Source organism: Salvelinus alpinus, chromosome 10, assembly GCF_045679555.1.
Source record: "Salvelinus alpinus chromosome 10, SLU_Salpinus.1, whole genome shotgun sequence".
In the NCBI taxonomy this organism is placed as follows: domain Eukaryota; kingdom Metazoa; phylum Chordata; class Actinopteri; order Salmoniformes; family Salmonidae; genus Salvelinus; species Salvelinus alpinus.
The window spans coordinates 56,187,013-56,203,027 of record NC_092095.1 but is presented as its reverse complement, the minus strand read 5'-3'; the positions used below and the strand labels follow the sequence as shown (position 1 = coordinate 56,203,027).

Genomic DNA, 16,015 nt, shown 5'->3' with positions numbered 1-16,015 from the left:
GAATCTGAGCATGGTACTTTCAAAAGTTAGGACTACCTTTCCACCCCGAACAGAGTAGACGTATCTACACAGAAAAATTTCAACTTTGACTGCTGGCTACTCTTCTTCCGTGGCTTAACCCAACGAGATAAGGGCACAAGTGTTTCATTAAAGCTGTCTTGGTTTAAACATCTTCTATTGTACAGAAAGCGAATAGCTTAATCAATGAATTACTCCCCAAGCAAAGTATTTTTTGTGACTATAGAAGGCTGTAACTCAGCCTCTGAATGTCACTGATACACAACATATGCATTGGAGTCACGTCTTTCCTGTGTATTTTAAAGCTTGATTCTAGCATAAAGCATTGAGGACCAAAGTGCTCTTACAGAGATCACTGTATATAATCGGATCCGTTGTATTTTCTTCAATCTTAAGTGAACAAGGGGTAGGCCTGTGCTTTATGAGATTTTCATTAATACAAGGTAGGCCTATGGTATACCCTCTCATACCCCCTCAATTCGAGTCTTGGTTTTAATTTAGCCTACCTCTGTGTCAGTGGGCTGTTATTTAAAGGGAGCATGGTGGGTGGAGGAATTGACCTACAAGTTTATGGATATAGCAGCCTATAGCCTAATTTCGTCTGTCAAACAGGTAAGCCTACCTCTTATTTCTTAAATAGGAAGAAATAAGCTTCAACACAAAGCCCTCTTGTTATTAGTAAAGTCTAATTAAAATGAAGACTGTTAAGGATCCTCCACTTTTTTTCAATTTTCGCCTGAAATGACATACCCAAATCTAACTGCCTGTAGCTCAGGACCTGAAGCAAGGATATATTCTTGATACCATTTGAAAGGAAACACTTTGAAGTTTGTGGAAATGTGAAATTAATGTAGGAGAATAACACATTAGATCTGGTAAAAGATAATACAAAGAAAAAAAATCATGCCTTTATTTTTTTTGTTTGTACCATCATATTTGAAATGCAAGAGAAAGGCCATCATGTATTATTCCAGCCCATTCGCAATTTAGATTTTGGCCACTAGATGGCAGCAGGGTATTTGCAAAGTTTTAGTCTGATCCAATGAACCATTGCATTTCTGTTCAAAATGTTGTATCAAGACTGCCCAAATGTGCATAATTGTTTTATGAATACATTTTCAAGTTCATAATTGTGCGCTCTCCTCAAACAATAGCATGATATTCATTCACTGTAATAGCTACTGTAAATTTGACAGTGCAGTTAGATTAACAATAATTTAAGCTTTCTGCCAATATCAGATATGTCTATGTCCTGGGAAATGTTCTTGTTACTTACAACCTCATGCTAATTGCATTAGCCTACATTAGCTCAACCGTCCTGCGGGGATCCCACCAATCCTGTAGAGGTTAAATTAATTATTACTTTCAGCACCATGAGCTGTCCATTTCCAATTGATTGTGCGGCGGCTGCTGCTTCAAATTTCAGCACCACAATGCAAGTTACTCAAATCTGTCTTATTGTGAGGTCAATAACTCTGAAATACAATGAGCAAGAAACAAAGTTTTTAATAAAATAAATTATAGTCATATCATGCTATCAACCTCCGGTCCTCCTGATCTTCGCTCTCTCCTTCTCAAACTGAACAGAACATAGGCTTATTTTCAGAAGAAGCCTTTGACTCTCCACCTGAACTGCCACCGTAGGCCTACACAACACAGCTATTGTCTAGGCAGCACACAAAAAAAGCTTTTGATCAGCAAGAGCTGAGCAGGCCGGGGCTCAGGGTTGGAATATTCATTTCAGTGTGTAATGCAGCCTAGTTTTATCTACACCATCAATACATAGCCTAATAAGAAACTCATTCCAAAACACTGAGAAATAGGAAAATGTCATCCATTACAAATTACATGACCATCCCCTGGACTAGATTAAAAAAAATATATATATACTAAACCCTCCCCTTGACTGAAATTGAAAAAGCATGACCCTTCCCATTTTCCTCCAAGTACCAATTATGTACATTTCGATCCATCTCTAATGTGATTTTGAATCGGAGCTTCCTGGTTCTTGGCTAGGAGACAGGTCATACTCGGTCGACATCTCAGATACTGATTCAGCTGTACTGGCTAATTTAGCCATTTAAAGTTTAAAACAAGCTTCCTTATAATTATTTTTATTTAAACAGTGCATGGATGTTAACTTCTATCTCATCTGAGGTTAAGATAAAATACTGAGAAGGTTTAAATACAAGGCATTGTATTAGCTAGTATGAATATTTTAAATACAGAGGATGAATTTACAGTACTTTCTGGTCTTTTACAGCATCTGGCTGTATTTTTCATGTTTTGAAGATTTTAAATTCACCCAGGCTCAAATGTTATGGTCCCAAAGAACGTCTGGAAGGCCGCCATGCAATCAGGCAAACAGTTTAACTGCGATTGCAAGAGTGCTGCGGTTGGGTGCTTTTGATGTTGACTCATTGTTGCTTTTCAACAATGTAAAAGGTATGTACAGATATTGCAGAGACCTTTGAATTACAATTACTAGAAGGGACCTAGGCCCTTAAACATGGCTATAAAAGGGGCACAGGTGAGGGGGGAGATTTCTCAGGCTCAATATAATTTTGTCTCCAAGTTTGAAGAAAATCATGGAGCTATTTTTGGGGGGTCTTCATCTCAGAATGCACATACAAGGATAACAGGCGTTGTGAAAAGGAAATACTTGCTGTTCACCCAAACCAACACTGTTTCGAATGGGAATGTCTGTTTTACTCATTGTAATTATACTGAACAAAAATATAAACACAACATGTAAAGTGTTGGTCCCATGTTTCATGAGCTGAAATAAAAGATCCAAGAAATGTTCCATATGAAAATATATGTTTCTCTCATTTTGTTCATGAATTTGTTTACATCCCTGTTAGTGAGCATTTCTCCTTTGCCAAGATAATCCATCCACCTAACATGTGTGGCATATCAATAAACGGATTAAACAGCATGATCATTACACAGGTGCACCTTGTGCTGGGGGCAATAAAAGGCAACTCTAAAATGTGCAGTTTTGTCACACAACACAATGCCACAGATGTCTCAAGTTTTTAGGGAACGTGTAATTGGCATGCTGACTGCAGGAATGTCCACCAGAGCTGTTGCCAGATAATTGAATATTGATTTCTCTACCATAAGCTGCCTCCAACGCTGTTTTAGACAATTTGGCAGAACCTCCAACAGGCCTCACAACCGTAGACCATGTGTATGGCGTTGTGTGGGTGAGCGGTTTGCTGATGTCAATGTTGTGAATAGAGTGCCCCATGGTGGTGGTGGGGTTATGGTATGAGCAGGCATAAGCTATGGACAACAAACACAATTACATTTTTATCAATGGCAATTTGAATGCACAGAGATATCCTGACGGGATTCTGAGGCCCATTGTCATGCCATTCATCACCATCACCTCATGTTTCAGCATGATAATGCACAGCTCCATGTCCCAAGGATCTATCTGTACACAATTCCTGGAAGCTGAAAATGTCCCAGTTCTTCCATGGCCTGAATACTCAGCAGACATGTCACCCATTGTGCATGTTTGGGATGCTCTGGATCTACGTGTACAACAGCATGTTCAAGTTCTCTCCAATATCCAGCAACTTCGCACAGGAATTGAAATGGAGTGGGACAACATTCCACAGGCCACAATCAACAGCCTGATCAAATCTATGCAAAGGAAATGTGTCACGCTGCATGAGGTCACACCAGACTGGTTTCTGATCCCCCAACCCTGCCTTTTAAAAAAAAAGCTATCTGTGACCTAGTCGTGAAATCCATAGATTAGGGCACAATTCATTTATTTCAATTGACTGATTTTCTTATATGAACTGTAACTCAGTAAAATATTTGAAATTGTTGCATGTTGTATTTATATTTTTGTTCAGTATAGTAAACTTGAAGAAAAAAAGGGATGCATGATGTTAAATGCGAACCTGGTATTCCAACTGTTTTTAGGCTACTAAAACCCAGAATTTACCGCTGCGCAACGGAGTTTTGATAAAACAGTGGAGATCGAAAATGTCAATCTGATAATCACACGCTGCTATTTATCGTTGACCAGCAGATGTCCCTAATGTTCATTGTGAACAGATAATGAAGCTCCGATGAATGAACCGTTTTTAGGCGCCGAAAACTTCAGAAAGCCTTGTCAGAGATATGTCTATTTATTTTCCCTTTTGTAATGTAACTATTTGCACATCGTCACAACACTGTACATAGCCATAATATGACATTTGAAATGTCTATATTCCTTTTAAACTTTTGTGACTAATGTTTTTACTGTTAATTTTGTATTGTTTATTTCACTTTTGTTGATCTATTTCACTTGTTTTGGCAATGTAAACACATGTTTCCCATGCCAATAAAGCCATTAGAATTTAATTGAAAATGATATTAGAGAAAGGAAAAGATAGGAATGCCATTGGTCAATGCATGAGGGAACGTGTAACGCCCCACCCAGCAGACTGTTGACCAATCGCGTTCACGTTGTCATGCTACGTCACCCAATGTTGGGTTTCTGAGCTAGCGCCATTCACTCCCATTTCCCCATCTCCTCAAAGGGATCGACTCACTTCAAAGGGCTTTAATGGCATTGGAAACATGTTTACGTTGCCAAAGAAAGTGTAACAGGTTAGGTATATCTGGCCTCGTTTAGGTGTCAATGAAGGAAACCTCTCGGACTGATCTTCTTCGTTGGGGTTTAACGGCGGTTGGCATCCAATATTATATTGCATTACCGCCACCGCGCGGGCTGATCGATGTTGAATCAATTACGTCACACTGCAAACGTGTCGACGTTTCTCTCCGTTTTTCGCTTTACGTGTTCATAGGGTTTCGTCCATTGAGAATGCGGAGACACAAAACACTTCCGATTGCTGTCTCTTTTCTAGGGTTTCCACTATATAGAACAGCCACAAAGTCAAAATTGACCATATCGTTAAAAAAAAATATGAAAACAAAAAATATATTTTGGGTTTTAATTTAAGTTTACGCATAAGGTTAACCATACTGCTAAGATGAAAATCATATTTTAAGGAAATTAAATTAATGGGTTTTGACTTTGTGGCTGTGGTAACTAGTGACGACCCTTTTCTAGTTTCGTTAGCTGTTGAGCAGTGTGAACAAATTCCGAACGAATCCATTTTTGTAGATAGCTGCCCAAAAAGAGACCGAAATCAGGGTAATATGAACATATAGCTCGTTAAATACATCCTTGTTGGTTATATATTCGACCTTGCGAAAATGGTTAGTTGTATTTTAATAAACAACAACGTTATTTGACATAGCTAGCTAGTTGGCTAGGTAAGTTAGCATGCTGACAAGCAGAATGAATGGGGCTCAGGACCATTCCGTACTAGCTAGCTAGCTTCTCCACATGTGTTTTAGCCTGTTTGCTAGTTAACTGGCAGCTAACTATGCAGTTGGTTAGCTGCTCCAACTGGCACGTCTGTCTTTTCAAATTAGGTTGTCGTTTGTGTCAACTTGAGTAGCTAGCTAGCTAGCTAGGTGTTGAGCCAGCGACATGAAACCGGGAAGCTATCCAAGATAAATGACTATTAGCTAGGTAGTTATGTGACAAGTCATCGCAGGGTATAGGTTGCGGTCTGTATTCTTTGCCAGCAGTATTCCAGACGCAACTATACAGGTTGGGGTCTAATTCAAGACAATGTGTGGCATTGCGAACCCAGCCTTGAATGTTATGCGAACCCAGCCTTGCTAATGTAGTAAGCCATTGTAATAAGTACAAAAACTAGTGACAGGTCGATGTCAGAGTAAAAGGGAACAATATGCACACTGTTTCCGAAATTGACCCCTGGGCTGTGAGAGTTAAGCCTGGTAGAATTGTCTGCCATGTAAAAATATGTTAATATTAAGCATGTCCCATAATTTAGTTGTTTGTTTCAAGAGCTGTGAATTGTTTAATTTCTGTTGCTAAATGTTTTGTTGCTGTTGCAGATGCCTCCAAAGAAGGGAGAAGGACCAAAACAACCCCCACTGATTGGACGTTTCGGGACTTCTTTGAAGATTGGGATTGTGGGATTGCCGAATGTTGGGTATGGACATGACTACAATTCAGTAGTCGCCCATAGTTGTAAAGTAGCATGATTCACACTATAGGGCCAACTAGGGTTGCATATTTTGGGGAATATTCAGAGGAGGAAACTTTGTGGGAATATATGGGAATTAATGGAAATATATGCAAATTTAATATTAATACCATTTAAATGTAGATGTTTTTTGCATTGGATATATTTACCATATCATATGGAGACAGAAACATAAATATTTTACCTTCTCATAAGTAGACATCGTCACTCAATGCCTAGGTTTACCTCCACTGTACTCACATCCTACCATACCTTTGTCTGTACATTATGCCTTGAATCTATTCTTCCACGCCAGAAATCTGCTCCTTTAACTCTCTGTTCCGAACGCATTAGACCACCAGTTCTTATAGCCTTTAGCCGTACCCTTATCCTACTCCTTCTCTGTTCCTCTGGTGATGTAGAGGTTAATCCAGGCCCTGTAGCTCCCAGCACCAATCCCATTCCCCAGGCGCTCTCATTTGTTGACTTGTGTAGCCGTAAAAGCCTTGGTTTCATGCATGTTAACATCAGAAGCCTCCTCCCTAAATATGTTTTATTCACTGCTTTAGCACACTCCGCCAACCCTGATGTGCTAGCCGTGTCTGAATCCTGGCTTAGGAAGACTACCAAAAATCCTGAAATTTCCATCCCCGGCTACAACATTTTCCGACAAGATAGAACTGCTTAAAGGGGCGGAGTTGCAATCTACTGCAGAGATAGCCTGCAGAGTTCTGTCATACTATCCAGGTCTGTGCCCAAACAATTCGAGCTTCTACTTTTAAAAATCCACCTTTCCAGAAATAAGTCTCTCACCATTGTCGCTTGTTATAGACCCCCCTCAGCCCCCAGCTGTGCCCTGGAAACCAAATGGGAATTGATTGCCCCCCATCTATCTTCAGAGTTCGTACTGTTAGGTGACCTAAACTGGGATATGCTAAACACCCCGGCCATCCTACAATCTAAGTTAGATGCCCTCAATCTCACACAAATTATCAAGGAACCTACCAGGTACGAACCTACCAGGTACAACCCTAAATCCGTAACCATGGGCACCCTAATAGATATCATCCTGACCAACTTGCCCTCTAAATATACCTCTGCTGAGGGCAAGTTGATCAGGATGATATCTAAGAGGGTGTCCATGGTTACGGATTTAGGTTTGTATCTGGTAGGTTCCTTGATAATTTGTGTGAGATTGAGGGCATCTAGCTTAGATTGTTGGACGGCCGTGGTGTTAAGCATGTCCCAGTTTAGGTCACCTAACTGTACGAACTCTGAAGATAGATGGGGGGCGATCAATTCACATATGGTATCCAGGGCACAGCTGGGGGCTGGAGGGGGTCTACTTGCACATCATCATCTGCACATCTATCACTCCAGTGTTAATACTAAATTGTAATTATGTCGCCTCTATGGCCTATTTTTTGCCCTAATCTTCTACATTTGCACACACTGTACATAGATTTTTCTATTGTGTTATTGACTGTATGTTTGTTTGTTTGGTTTTTGTCACACTGCTTTGCTTTATCTTGGCCAAGTCGCAGTTGTAAATGAGAACTTGTTCTCAACTGGCCTACATGGTTAAATAAAGGTAATAAAAAAAATACTTAATTGCAAATGATTAAATCCTTCCAATAGAAATAAAAACAAAAAACAATTTAGTTACGAATTGAACTTTAATTAAATGAGTTGACTCTTCACATGGGGCGATTTCGCTAAACAACAAAAGGAAGGGAATATTGAATGATCCCCAATGGTCCATCGCATCTCCCAAAAACATTTTCAACATACATCTGTAAAATTATAGTCTAGAAACTAAAGCTTTGGTTGTCTTCCTCTCAGGCTTCCATGTCTTCTCCCTGGACCTCCTCAATGTCCACCTCTTGAACATTACTCTGAGGCTTCATCTTCACTGTCACTTTCCAACCTTGTTGAGGATGGCTCGTTGTCAGGCTCAAAAAGCCTCAAATTTGCCTGGATGGCCACCAATTTTTCAACCCTTGTATCGGTCAGCCTGTTGCGTGTTTTAATGTGTGTGTTCCCAAACAAGGACCAGTTGCACTCTGAGACGGCTGATGTTGGTGGGATTGAGGATGATGATGATGGAGGCAACAGGGGAAAGAGCCTCATATCCACAAAGTCCCTTCCACCAGGTGGCTGATGAGATATGTTGGCACGACTGACATATTGCATCTTCATCCCAAAGCCCTTGCTTGGAAGTGTACTTCACCAGACTGCCAAGAACCTTGCTCTCATCCAGACCAAGGTGGCAAGGCACGGTAGTGATGACACCATTGGCCTTGTTTATCTCTGCACCAGACAGGATGCTCTTGCCAGCATACTTGGCAGAAGTCTTCACACTTTTTGATGTGTTTCAGAACTGCAGTTTCTTCTGCTTGGAGCAACAGTGAAGTGGGCAGGGCAGTACAGATTTTTTCTCTTACATCTGCATGCAGTCTGAACATTAGACACGATGGCATTGTCTCCCTCAATCTGTGCAATGGCTACTGCTATAGGTTTCAGGCTGCTTACCACTCTCCCAAAATACATCATCCAGGAGGATCCTCTTGATGTGGCTGTCCATATCGGCAGACTGTGATATTGACATTTCTTGGAGAGACTCCTTCCCCTCCAGGAGACTGTCAAACATGATGACGACACCACCTCAATGGGTGTTGCTGGGCAGCTTCAATGTGGTGCTCTTATTCTTCTCACTTTGCTTGGTGAGGTAGATTGCTGATGACCCTTCACATACCTAACCATTTCCTTTGCTCTCTTGTAGAGTGTATCCATTGTTTTCAGTGCCATGATGTTCTTGAGGAGCATATTCAATGTATGAGCAGCACAGCCAAAAGGTGTGATGTGAGGGTAGGACTCCTCCACTTTAGACCAAGCAGCCTTCATGTTCGTAGCAGTGTCTGTCACCAGTGCAAATACCTTCTGTGGTCCAAGGTCGTTGATGACTGACTTCAGCTCATCTGCAATGTAGAGACCGGTGTGTTTGTTGTCCCTTGTGTCTGTACTCTTGTATAATACTGGTTGAGGGGTGGAGATGAGGTTGTTAATTATTCCTTGCCCACGAACATTCAACCACCCATCAGAGATGATTGCAATACAGTCTGCTTTCTCTATGATTTGCTTGACCTTCACTTGAACTCTGTTGAAATCTGCACCTAGCATATGAGTAGATAAAGCATGTCTGGTTGGAGGGGTGCATGCTGGGTGAAGAACATTCAGAAATCTCTTCAAATACACATGGCATGTGAGCATCAGAGGTGAACCAGTTGCATACACAGCTCGATCAAGACATTCATCAGCATTTCTCTGACTACGTTCCTCCATTGAGTCAAAAACACTTCTGATTCCAGGAGGACCATGAGCTGTTGCTATCAATAAGGTGTCTGATTCATCATTTTCACCTCGAATAGAAGTAGAGGGACTTTTGTCAGAGGTTGCTTGTTGTGAGCGCTGAGGGAACTTTTTGCACTTGGCATCTTTGTTGCATTCTTCACATATGATTTAGCACAGTATTTGCAAATGTACACCGATTTTCCTTATACATTAGCTGCAGTGAAATGTCTCCACACATCAGATTTTCCTGTAAAGATTAGGGGAAAAGTAAAAAAAAAAAAAAAAAAAAATACAGTTCCATGTACAGATAAATAGTTAAGCAGTTAGATTAAGCAACTCCATTGTAAGATAAATGTTTTAAAATTAAACGTGTATGGAAACCGGTGAATTAACACTCCTTAGTTAGCAGGCTCAAGCAAGCTAAAACCCACATGGTAGCAAAAACTAACTAGCAGAAATTGTTAGAAATGATTTAAATACACTTTGCTGTAGGCTACTATTTACTATTTACTACAAAAAATCATGTATGTCATATAAAATATTCTCACCCCATCCAGTATTGTAATCAAAACTTACCAGGAAGCATGTAGTCCTTGGCTCAGACAGTGTAGTAGTATGGGCTCAATAGCATCTCATTAGTGTGCAAGATCTTGACATCAGCTGTACATGTGATGGAAGAATGCACTGTGCATGCAGAGGGTTGAAATTCCATTGAATTGGGGATAGTTTAACCAAAATAAGCCACAAAACCTATAATTGCCTTGTGTATCCCACAAAAAAAGGTTCAATGTTGTAAGCTAACTTTTTTTGATGAATGTAAGCAAAATTCCCCAAATTCTCGGGCTTAACTTCCCATGGAAGATTTCCGTAAATTTACCGGAAAGTTTCTGACCCTTTGCAACCCTAGGGCCAACCCAACCTGTACTGTGCTGGCTGCATGTCAGTACAGTGCGAATAAGTACAGTGCGAGACAACAGAATCTGCTTTGGTTGTTCAGAAGACCTTACCATGCAGATGTCTTGGGCTGTAGAATAGTGACAAACTTTGTCTTACCATTTTTGTCTACAGGAAGTCAACATTCTTCAATGTGCTGACCAAGAGCCAGGCCGCAGCAGAGAATTTTCCCTTCTGCACTATCGACCCCAACGAGAGCAGAGTACCCATCCCTGACGAACGCTATGACTACCTCTGCACCTTCCACAAGCCCCTCAGGTAGGGTTGAGTTTGTGAGCAGAGTGCACATTCATGTAGAATGTTACAACTACTTCTGCACCTTCCACAAGCCTTGGAAATGTATGTATGAGTAAACGCTCTGTACATCAAGTTTGTCTGTGTGTGTAACTTCTCCATCTCTTTCTCATTGGACAGTAAAGTCCCAGCGTTTCTGAATGTGGTGGACATAGCTGGGCTGGTGAAAGGCGCTCACGCTGGACAAGGACTGGGCAACGCCTTCCTGTCTCACATTAGTGCCTGCGACGGCATCTTCCACATGACACGTGAGTTTAACACACTCGCAGAAACGCACACACATACACTGTAATCCTGGTGTACATTTGTAATGCCAAATCCTCATTAAAACAGCAAGCATGTGGAGCTTCCATTCTCAATGGGGCCCTCACAGCTACTCGATGCTAGCACAGTTTAGATGTGCATGAACAATATACTCAATTCCTATTTTAGCAGCTTTGTGACGTCTAGCACCATTACGTAACGTGGACATAATTGTGTGTTTCTGTGTGTGTAGGTGCGTTTGAGGATGAGGACATCATCCATGTGGAGGGTAATGTGGACCCAGTGAGGGACATTGAGATAATCCATGAGGAGCTACGGCTGAAGGATGAGGAGTCTCTTGGACCAATCATAGATAAGTTGGAGAAGACCGCTGTCAGAGGAGGAGACAAGAAACTCAAACCTGAATACGTGAGTAGAGTGTGTGTGGGGTGGTTGATGAGTGCCCTATTGGGTCTGAGACTGAGGTCCGAAGCTGTGTGTGCGTGCTTGATTCAAGCGCTTGAAACACTTTTCCATGCCCTCTCATAGATTGTTTGAGACCCACAGGCGTGCCTAGGGAGAACGGGCCACGGATAAAATCAGAATTCAGCATTTGTTTACTCATGTTCTCTCCTTTCATTCCCTTCTTCCCTCATCACTCACTCAGGACATCATGTTGAAGGTAAAGAACTGGATTTCGGAGGAGAAGAAACATGTTCGCTTCTACAATGACTGGAATGAGAAAGAGGTACGACTATGTGTGTGTGTGCTCACAAAAGAGAGGGAGCAGAGTACCATTAGTTGCAGGGGCCTGTATACCAGCACACACACATAACCCAGTGTGTTGTGTGTGTGTATGCAGATCGATGTGCTGAACAAATACCTGTTCCTCACGTCCAAGCCCATGATCTACCTGGTCAACCTCTCAGAGAAGGACTACATCAGGAAAAAGAACAAGTGGTCAGTGGGTTCTCTTTCATAATTCCTTATTTCCTGTCTTTCTGAATGTTTATATTATTTGGGTTGTGATGCCTGGCAACCATTATCTGAGGAGCTGAAATGCTACTTGTTGAGGGTCTGAACTTTGCTTGCAGTAGGGGTTTATTTTGTGATTGTGGCATTTTGTGCAAAATAAACACTGACAGTTTTGTATGCGCCAAAAACCCTGATAATGTTTGATTTATTAAAGAGCAACTTCAATCAAAAATCAACTTTGTTTTTCTAATATAGAGGATTTTTTCTCTATGTATATACATAGGATTGTTTTCTCTTAAATATACATTCTCTCCCAGGCTGATTAAGATAAAGGAGTGGGTCGATGCCCATGACCCAGGAGCTATGGTCATACCAGTGAGTGGAGGTCTTGAGGCCAAACTACAGGACATGACTGACGAGGAGAAGGACAAATACTGTGAGGAGGCGAAGACTCAGAGGTACACACAGGGACAGATCAAACACAATGAACACATTTATGATATTGCAAACAGTTACCTTAATAACTGTGCGTGTGTGTATTGCAGTGTACTAACTAAGATCATTAAGACGGGCTATGCAGCTCTGCAGTTGGAATATTTCTTCACAGCGGGACCAGACGAGGTTAGAGCATGGACTGTCAGGGTAAGAGACACACAGTTTGGTTATCTCTTCCACAATGAGGTGTGGGTGTGACTATCAAAGCGTTATGTATTACTCCTCTCTGTACTACAGAAAGGCAGCAAGGCACCCCAGGCGGCAGGGAAGATCCACACTGACTTTGAGAAAGGTTTCATCATGGCAGAGGTCATGAAGTTCCAGGACTTCAAAGAAGAGGGCACTGAGAATGCGGTCAAGGTGTGTGTGTACTTGTGTGAGGCTGAGAGAAAGATTTACTGTGTCATGGGTGTAGATGGCATGCCATAAGTACTTGTCCAAAGTATTTTGTCTGCTCTTATCCAGATAAGACCATCTGATAAAGATGGCGCTGTATTGGATGACATCTGTTTTACGAGCTCTTTGCTACTCCCAACGTTGCTACTTTGTGACTATTGGTGTTTATTTTTCCTTTATTTTCACATAGTGTATCCATTATCGTTTCTTATAAACAACAATAACCTCATATCAGCAGTTACTTATCCCAATTCCGGCTTCAACTTTGACTCATCTGCCGTGGGCTCTTTCTGTAATTCCACCCCAATTTTCCGGGTAACCAAGGGGAACATTGACTTTACAGAGGGGGAATCCTGGTGAGATTAAGGCGAAGGGGAAACGGACACCATTTCCCTCCATTCTGTTGGCCAATGTACAGTCACAAGATAATAAAATGAATGACATTTTGATTGCGGATTTGCTACCAACGAGTCTCTTGTAACTTCAATATTCTCTACTTTTCTGAAACATTGCTTTTGGACAAGATACCCATGATACCCCCCATGGCTATTCAACTCAATGAATTCTCCATTCACTGAGTAGATAGGACAGTAGATTCATGGAAATTGTAAGGGTGGGAGGGGTGTGCCTCTATATCAACAACAAATGGTATTCTGACTCGAGCGCACGCACGCCCCCATCCACATCGACAGGGCTGCAGTGTAGCGGGTCGAGAGCTTCAAGTTCTGGTCCACACACACGCGCAGTCATGAAGAAGCCCCCCCCCCTTCAGGAGGTTGGAAAAGTTTGGCATGGGCCCTCAAATCCTCAAAGTTCTACAGCTGCACCATTGAGAGCATCTTAACTGGCTGCATCACTGCTAGGTATGGCAACAACACCACCCTTGATCCTATGGCTCTACAGAGGGGGGTGCGGACAGCCCAGTACATCACTGTGGCCGAGCTTCCTGCCATCCAGGACCTCTATATGAGATGGTGTGAAAGGAAGGCCCGGTAAATCGTTAGACTCCAACCACCCAAGCCATAGACTGTTCTCTCTGCTTCCGCATGGCAAGTGGTACCGGTGCATCAAGTCTGACACCTACAGGCTCCTGAACAGCTTCTATCCCCAAGCCATAAGACTGCTAAATAGCTAACAAAATGGCTACACAGACTCTGAGTTGACCCTTGTATTTTTTCCTATACACACTCACGCACACTGACTCTCCAACACACACACAACATTTATACTGACTCTATATACACACACACACACACACACAATCTTAATTTATGCTGCTGCTACTCTATCATACATCCTGATGCCTAGTCACCTTACCCATATACATATCTACCTCTGTCGCTCCAGTATCCCTGCACATTGTAAATATGGTATTGGAACTGACACTGTATATAGCTTCTTACTTTCTTGTGTTCTTATTTTTATTTGTGTGTGTTTGTTCTACCTTGTTATTCTTTAGTACTACATTGCTATTGATCACTGCATTGTTGGGTTTAGAGTTTGCAAGAAAGGCATTTCACTGTACTTTTGCACGTGACATTAACTTGAAACTTGCTAAATTACTTTGTATAATGTCAATAAAGTTTTTCTGGTTTGATTTGTCCCGTAGGCTGCTGGGAAGTACAGGCAGCTGGGCAGGAACTACATCGTGGAGGACGGAGACATTATATTTTTCAAATTCAACACACCCAATGCACCCAAGGCAGCGAAGAAGTGATGGGACCAACGCGACCAGTACAATAACACAGGGTTCTTGTGTCCCGTCTCATTTTGTCCTCGAGGGCCGCAGTGTCTGCTGATTTTCTCCCCTCTCCCTGGTATTATGAATGTGAGGATAGAATTAGAATGATTGATTAATTCTATGTATGGTAGGATGAAAATCGAGTGCACACTGCAACCATTGAGGTCAGTACCAGGTCCTGAAGTGTTTCCTGGTCAGTTTATTTGGTCAGGAAAAACTTCTGGCCCTAGTCAGGACTGATTGGAACAAGGAGGGACCATTTATTATTATTTTAAGTAAAGTAGGCATCTCTGACCGTGCCTGACCAGAAACCACCGACGTGACTTCCGTATTTGCCACACCATACAAAATCTGCCCTGGTGCCGTTTTTTGGGGGGGGCTTTGGACCCTGATTATCGCACCTACATATATATGTCATATAATATATATTTCATATAATACACTATTATATGAAATATATCTTTGCCCACCTCACACAAGACATTGCTGCAACATTGTGAATAAGATATAAATCAGTCTTCTGACACCCCTGGCCACGTTCATATTTGTGGAGGTGAATATTGCTTTCATTTGTTCTGGCCCCCAAAAGGGAAACATCAATTAGCTAGCTAGCTACTTAGCTAAACAATGGAAGGTGCACAATCCATGGCTACAAAGCTAGATGGCTAACCAGCTACCTACTCTGTAAGTTAGCTTGATGTGCTAGAAATTAATAGAAACAAGTTACTAAAATAAATGTTTAATCTTCTGAATCAATGTGTTCTAGTTTGCATTTTTGAGAGGGAGATCACAATCTCTGAGACTGTCAGTGAATCAGGTTGTCTCCATGGTAACCAGACACTCTTTCTGCCATACAGTACATGCCTTCAAACTACCATAAAACCCCTTTAAGTATGCCCTTACCTAAGGAAAACGTTTGAGGGACTCTATGCAACACTCCAATTCCCTTAGGTAAGGGGAAATTATAAGATGTTTTGTGCAACTGGGCTCGGGCCTGACACAAGCATTTTCATGGAAATGCATGTACTGCAACCACAATATGGGTCAACAATACACTCAATAAAACAAGACAACAGATTCAGTTTGTGTTTTAATTGATGGGTGTTCATGTGCTGGCGGGGTGTGTGTTGTATTTTGAAGTGGATGGGGATGCTTGTAACAGGCTGGGGGAACAGGTTGATACTGCAAAATAGATTACATGCACAGTGACAGGTTCTGTGCATACGAGTCTGCGTCTTGGTTCATGCCAAAAATATTCCTTGTTGCAATGACTATTTCCCAGCACATACTCTTGAACATTTTCAGCATAACTGAAGCAGTTCCTTACAAAAAGCAAAGGCAATGAGCAACATCTGGCTGGCAGCCTCACAGAACAATCTAGCCAAGATGTTCACGATCACTGCACTTAAAGATAACGGAGCTTAGTTGCAATGTTAGCCAGCTAACCTAACAAGGTGAATATGCAGATACATTA

At 41.7% G+C, this 16,015-nt stretch overlaps 1 protein-coding gene across 2 annotated transcripts; it reads left to right on the top strand.

Moving 5' to 3' along the window:
* The first annotated feature begins 5,068 nt into the window (after positions 1-5,068).
* On the top strand, positions 5,069-15,622 carry LOC139532312 (obg-like ATPase 1). 2 transcript variants are annotated; one of them, XM_071329768.1, is made up of 11 exons: positions 5,069-5,185; positions 5,962-6,059; positions 10,512-10,655; positions 10,812-10,939; positions 11,188-11,363; positions 11,602-11,682; positions 11,797-11,894; positions 12,227-12,367; positions 12,455-12,551; positions 12,642-12,764; positions 14,410-15,622. In XM_071329768.1, the coding sequence occupies exons 2-11, from the start codon at positions 5,962-5,964 to the stop codon at positions 14,515-14,517; spliced, it is 1,194 nt and encodes a 397-aa protein (XP_071185869.1). In that variant the 5' UTR covers positions 5,069-5,185; the 3' UTR covers positions 14,518-15,622. The 2 variants fall into 2 exon arrangements, with proteins under 2 accessions (XP_071185869.1, XP_071185868.1); XM_071329767.1 differs by having other exon boundaries at positions 5,092-5,250.
* Positions 15,623-16,015: the final 393 nt, after the last annotated feature.

What these genes read in the sequence shown, in the direction of transcription:
- LOC139532312 (XM_071329767.1), top strand. An exon ending in GTGGGATTGCCGAATGTTGG is followed by an intron (nt 6,060 to 10,511) that starts GTATGGACATGA and finishes TTTTGTCTACAG; the next exon opens with GAAGTCAACATTCTTCAATG. An exon ending in TTAGAGCATGGACTGTCAGG is followed by an intron (nt 12,552 to 12,641) that starts GTAAGAGACACA and finishes TCTGTACTACAG; the next exon opens with AAAGGCAGCAAGGCACCCCA.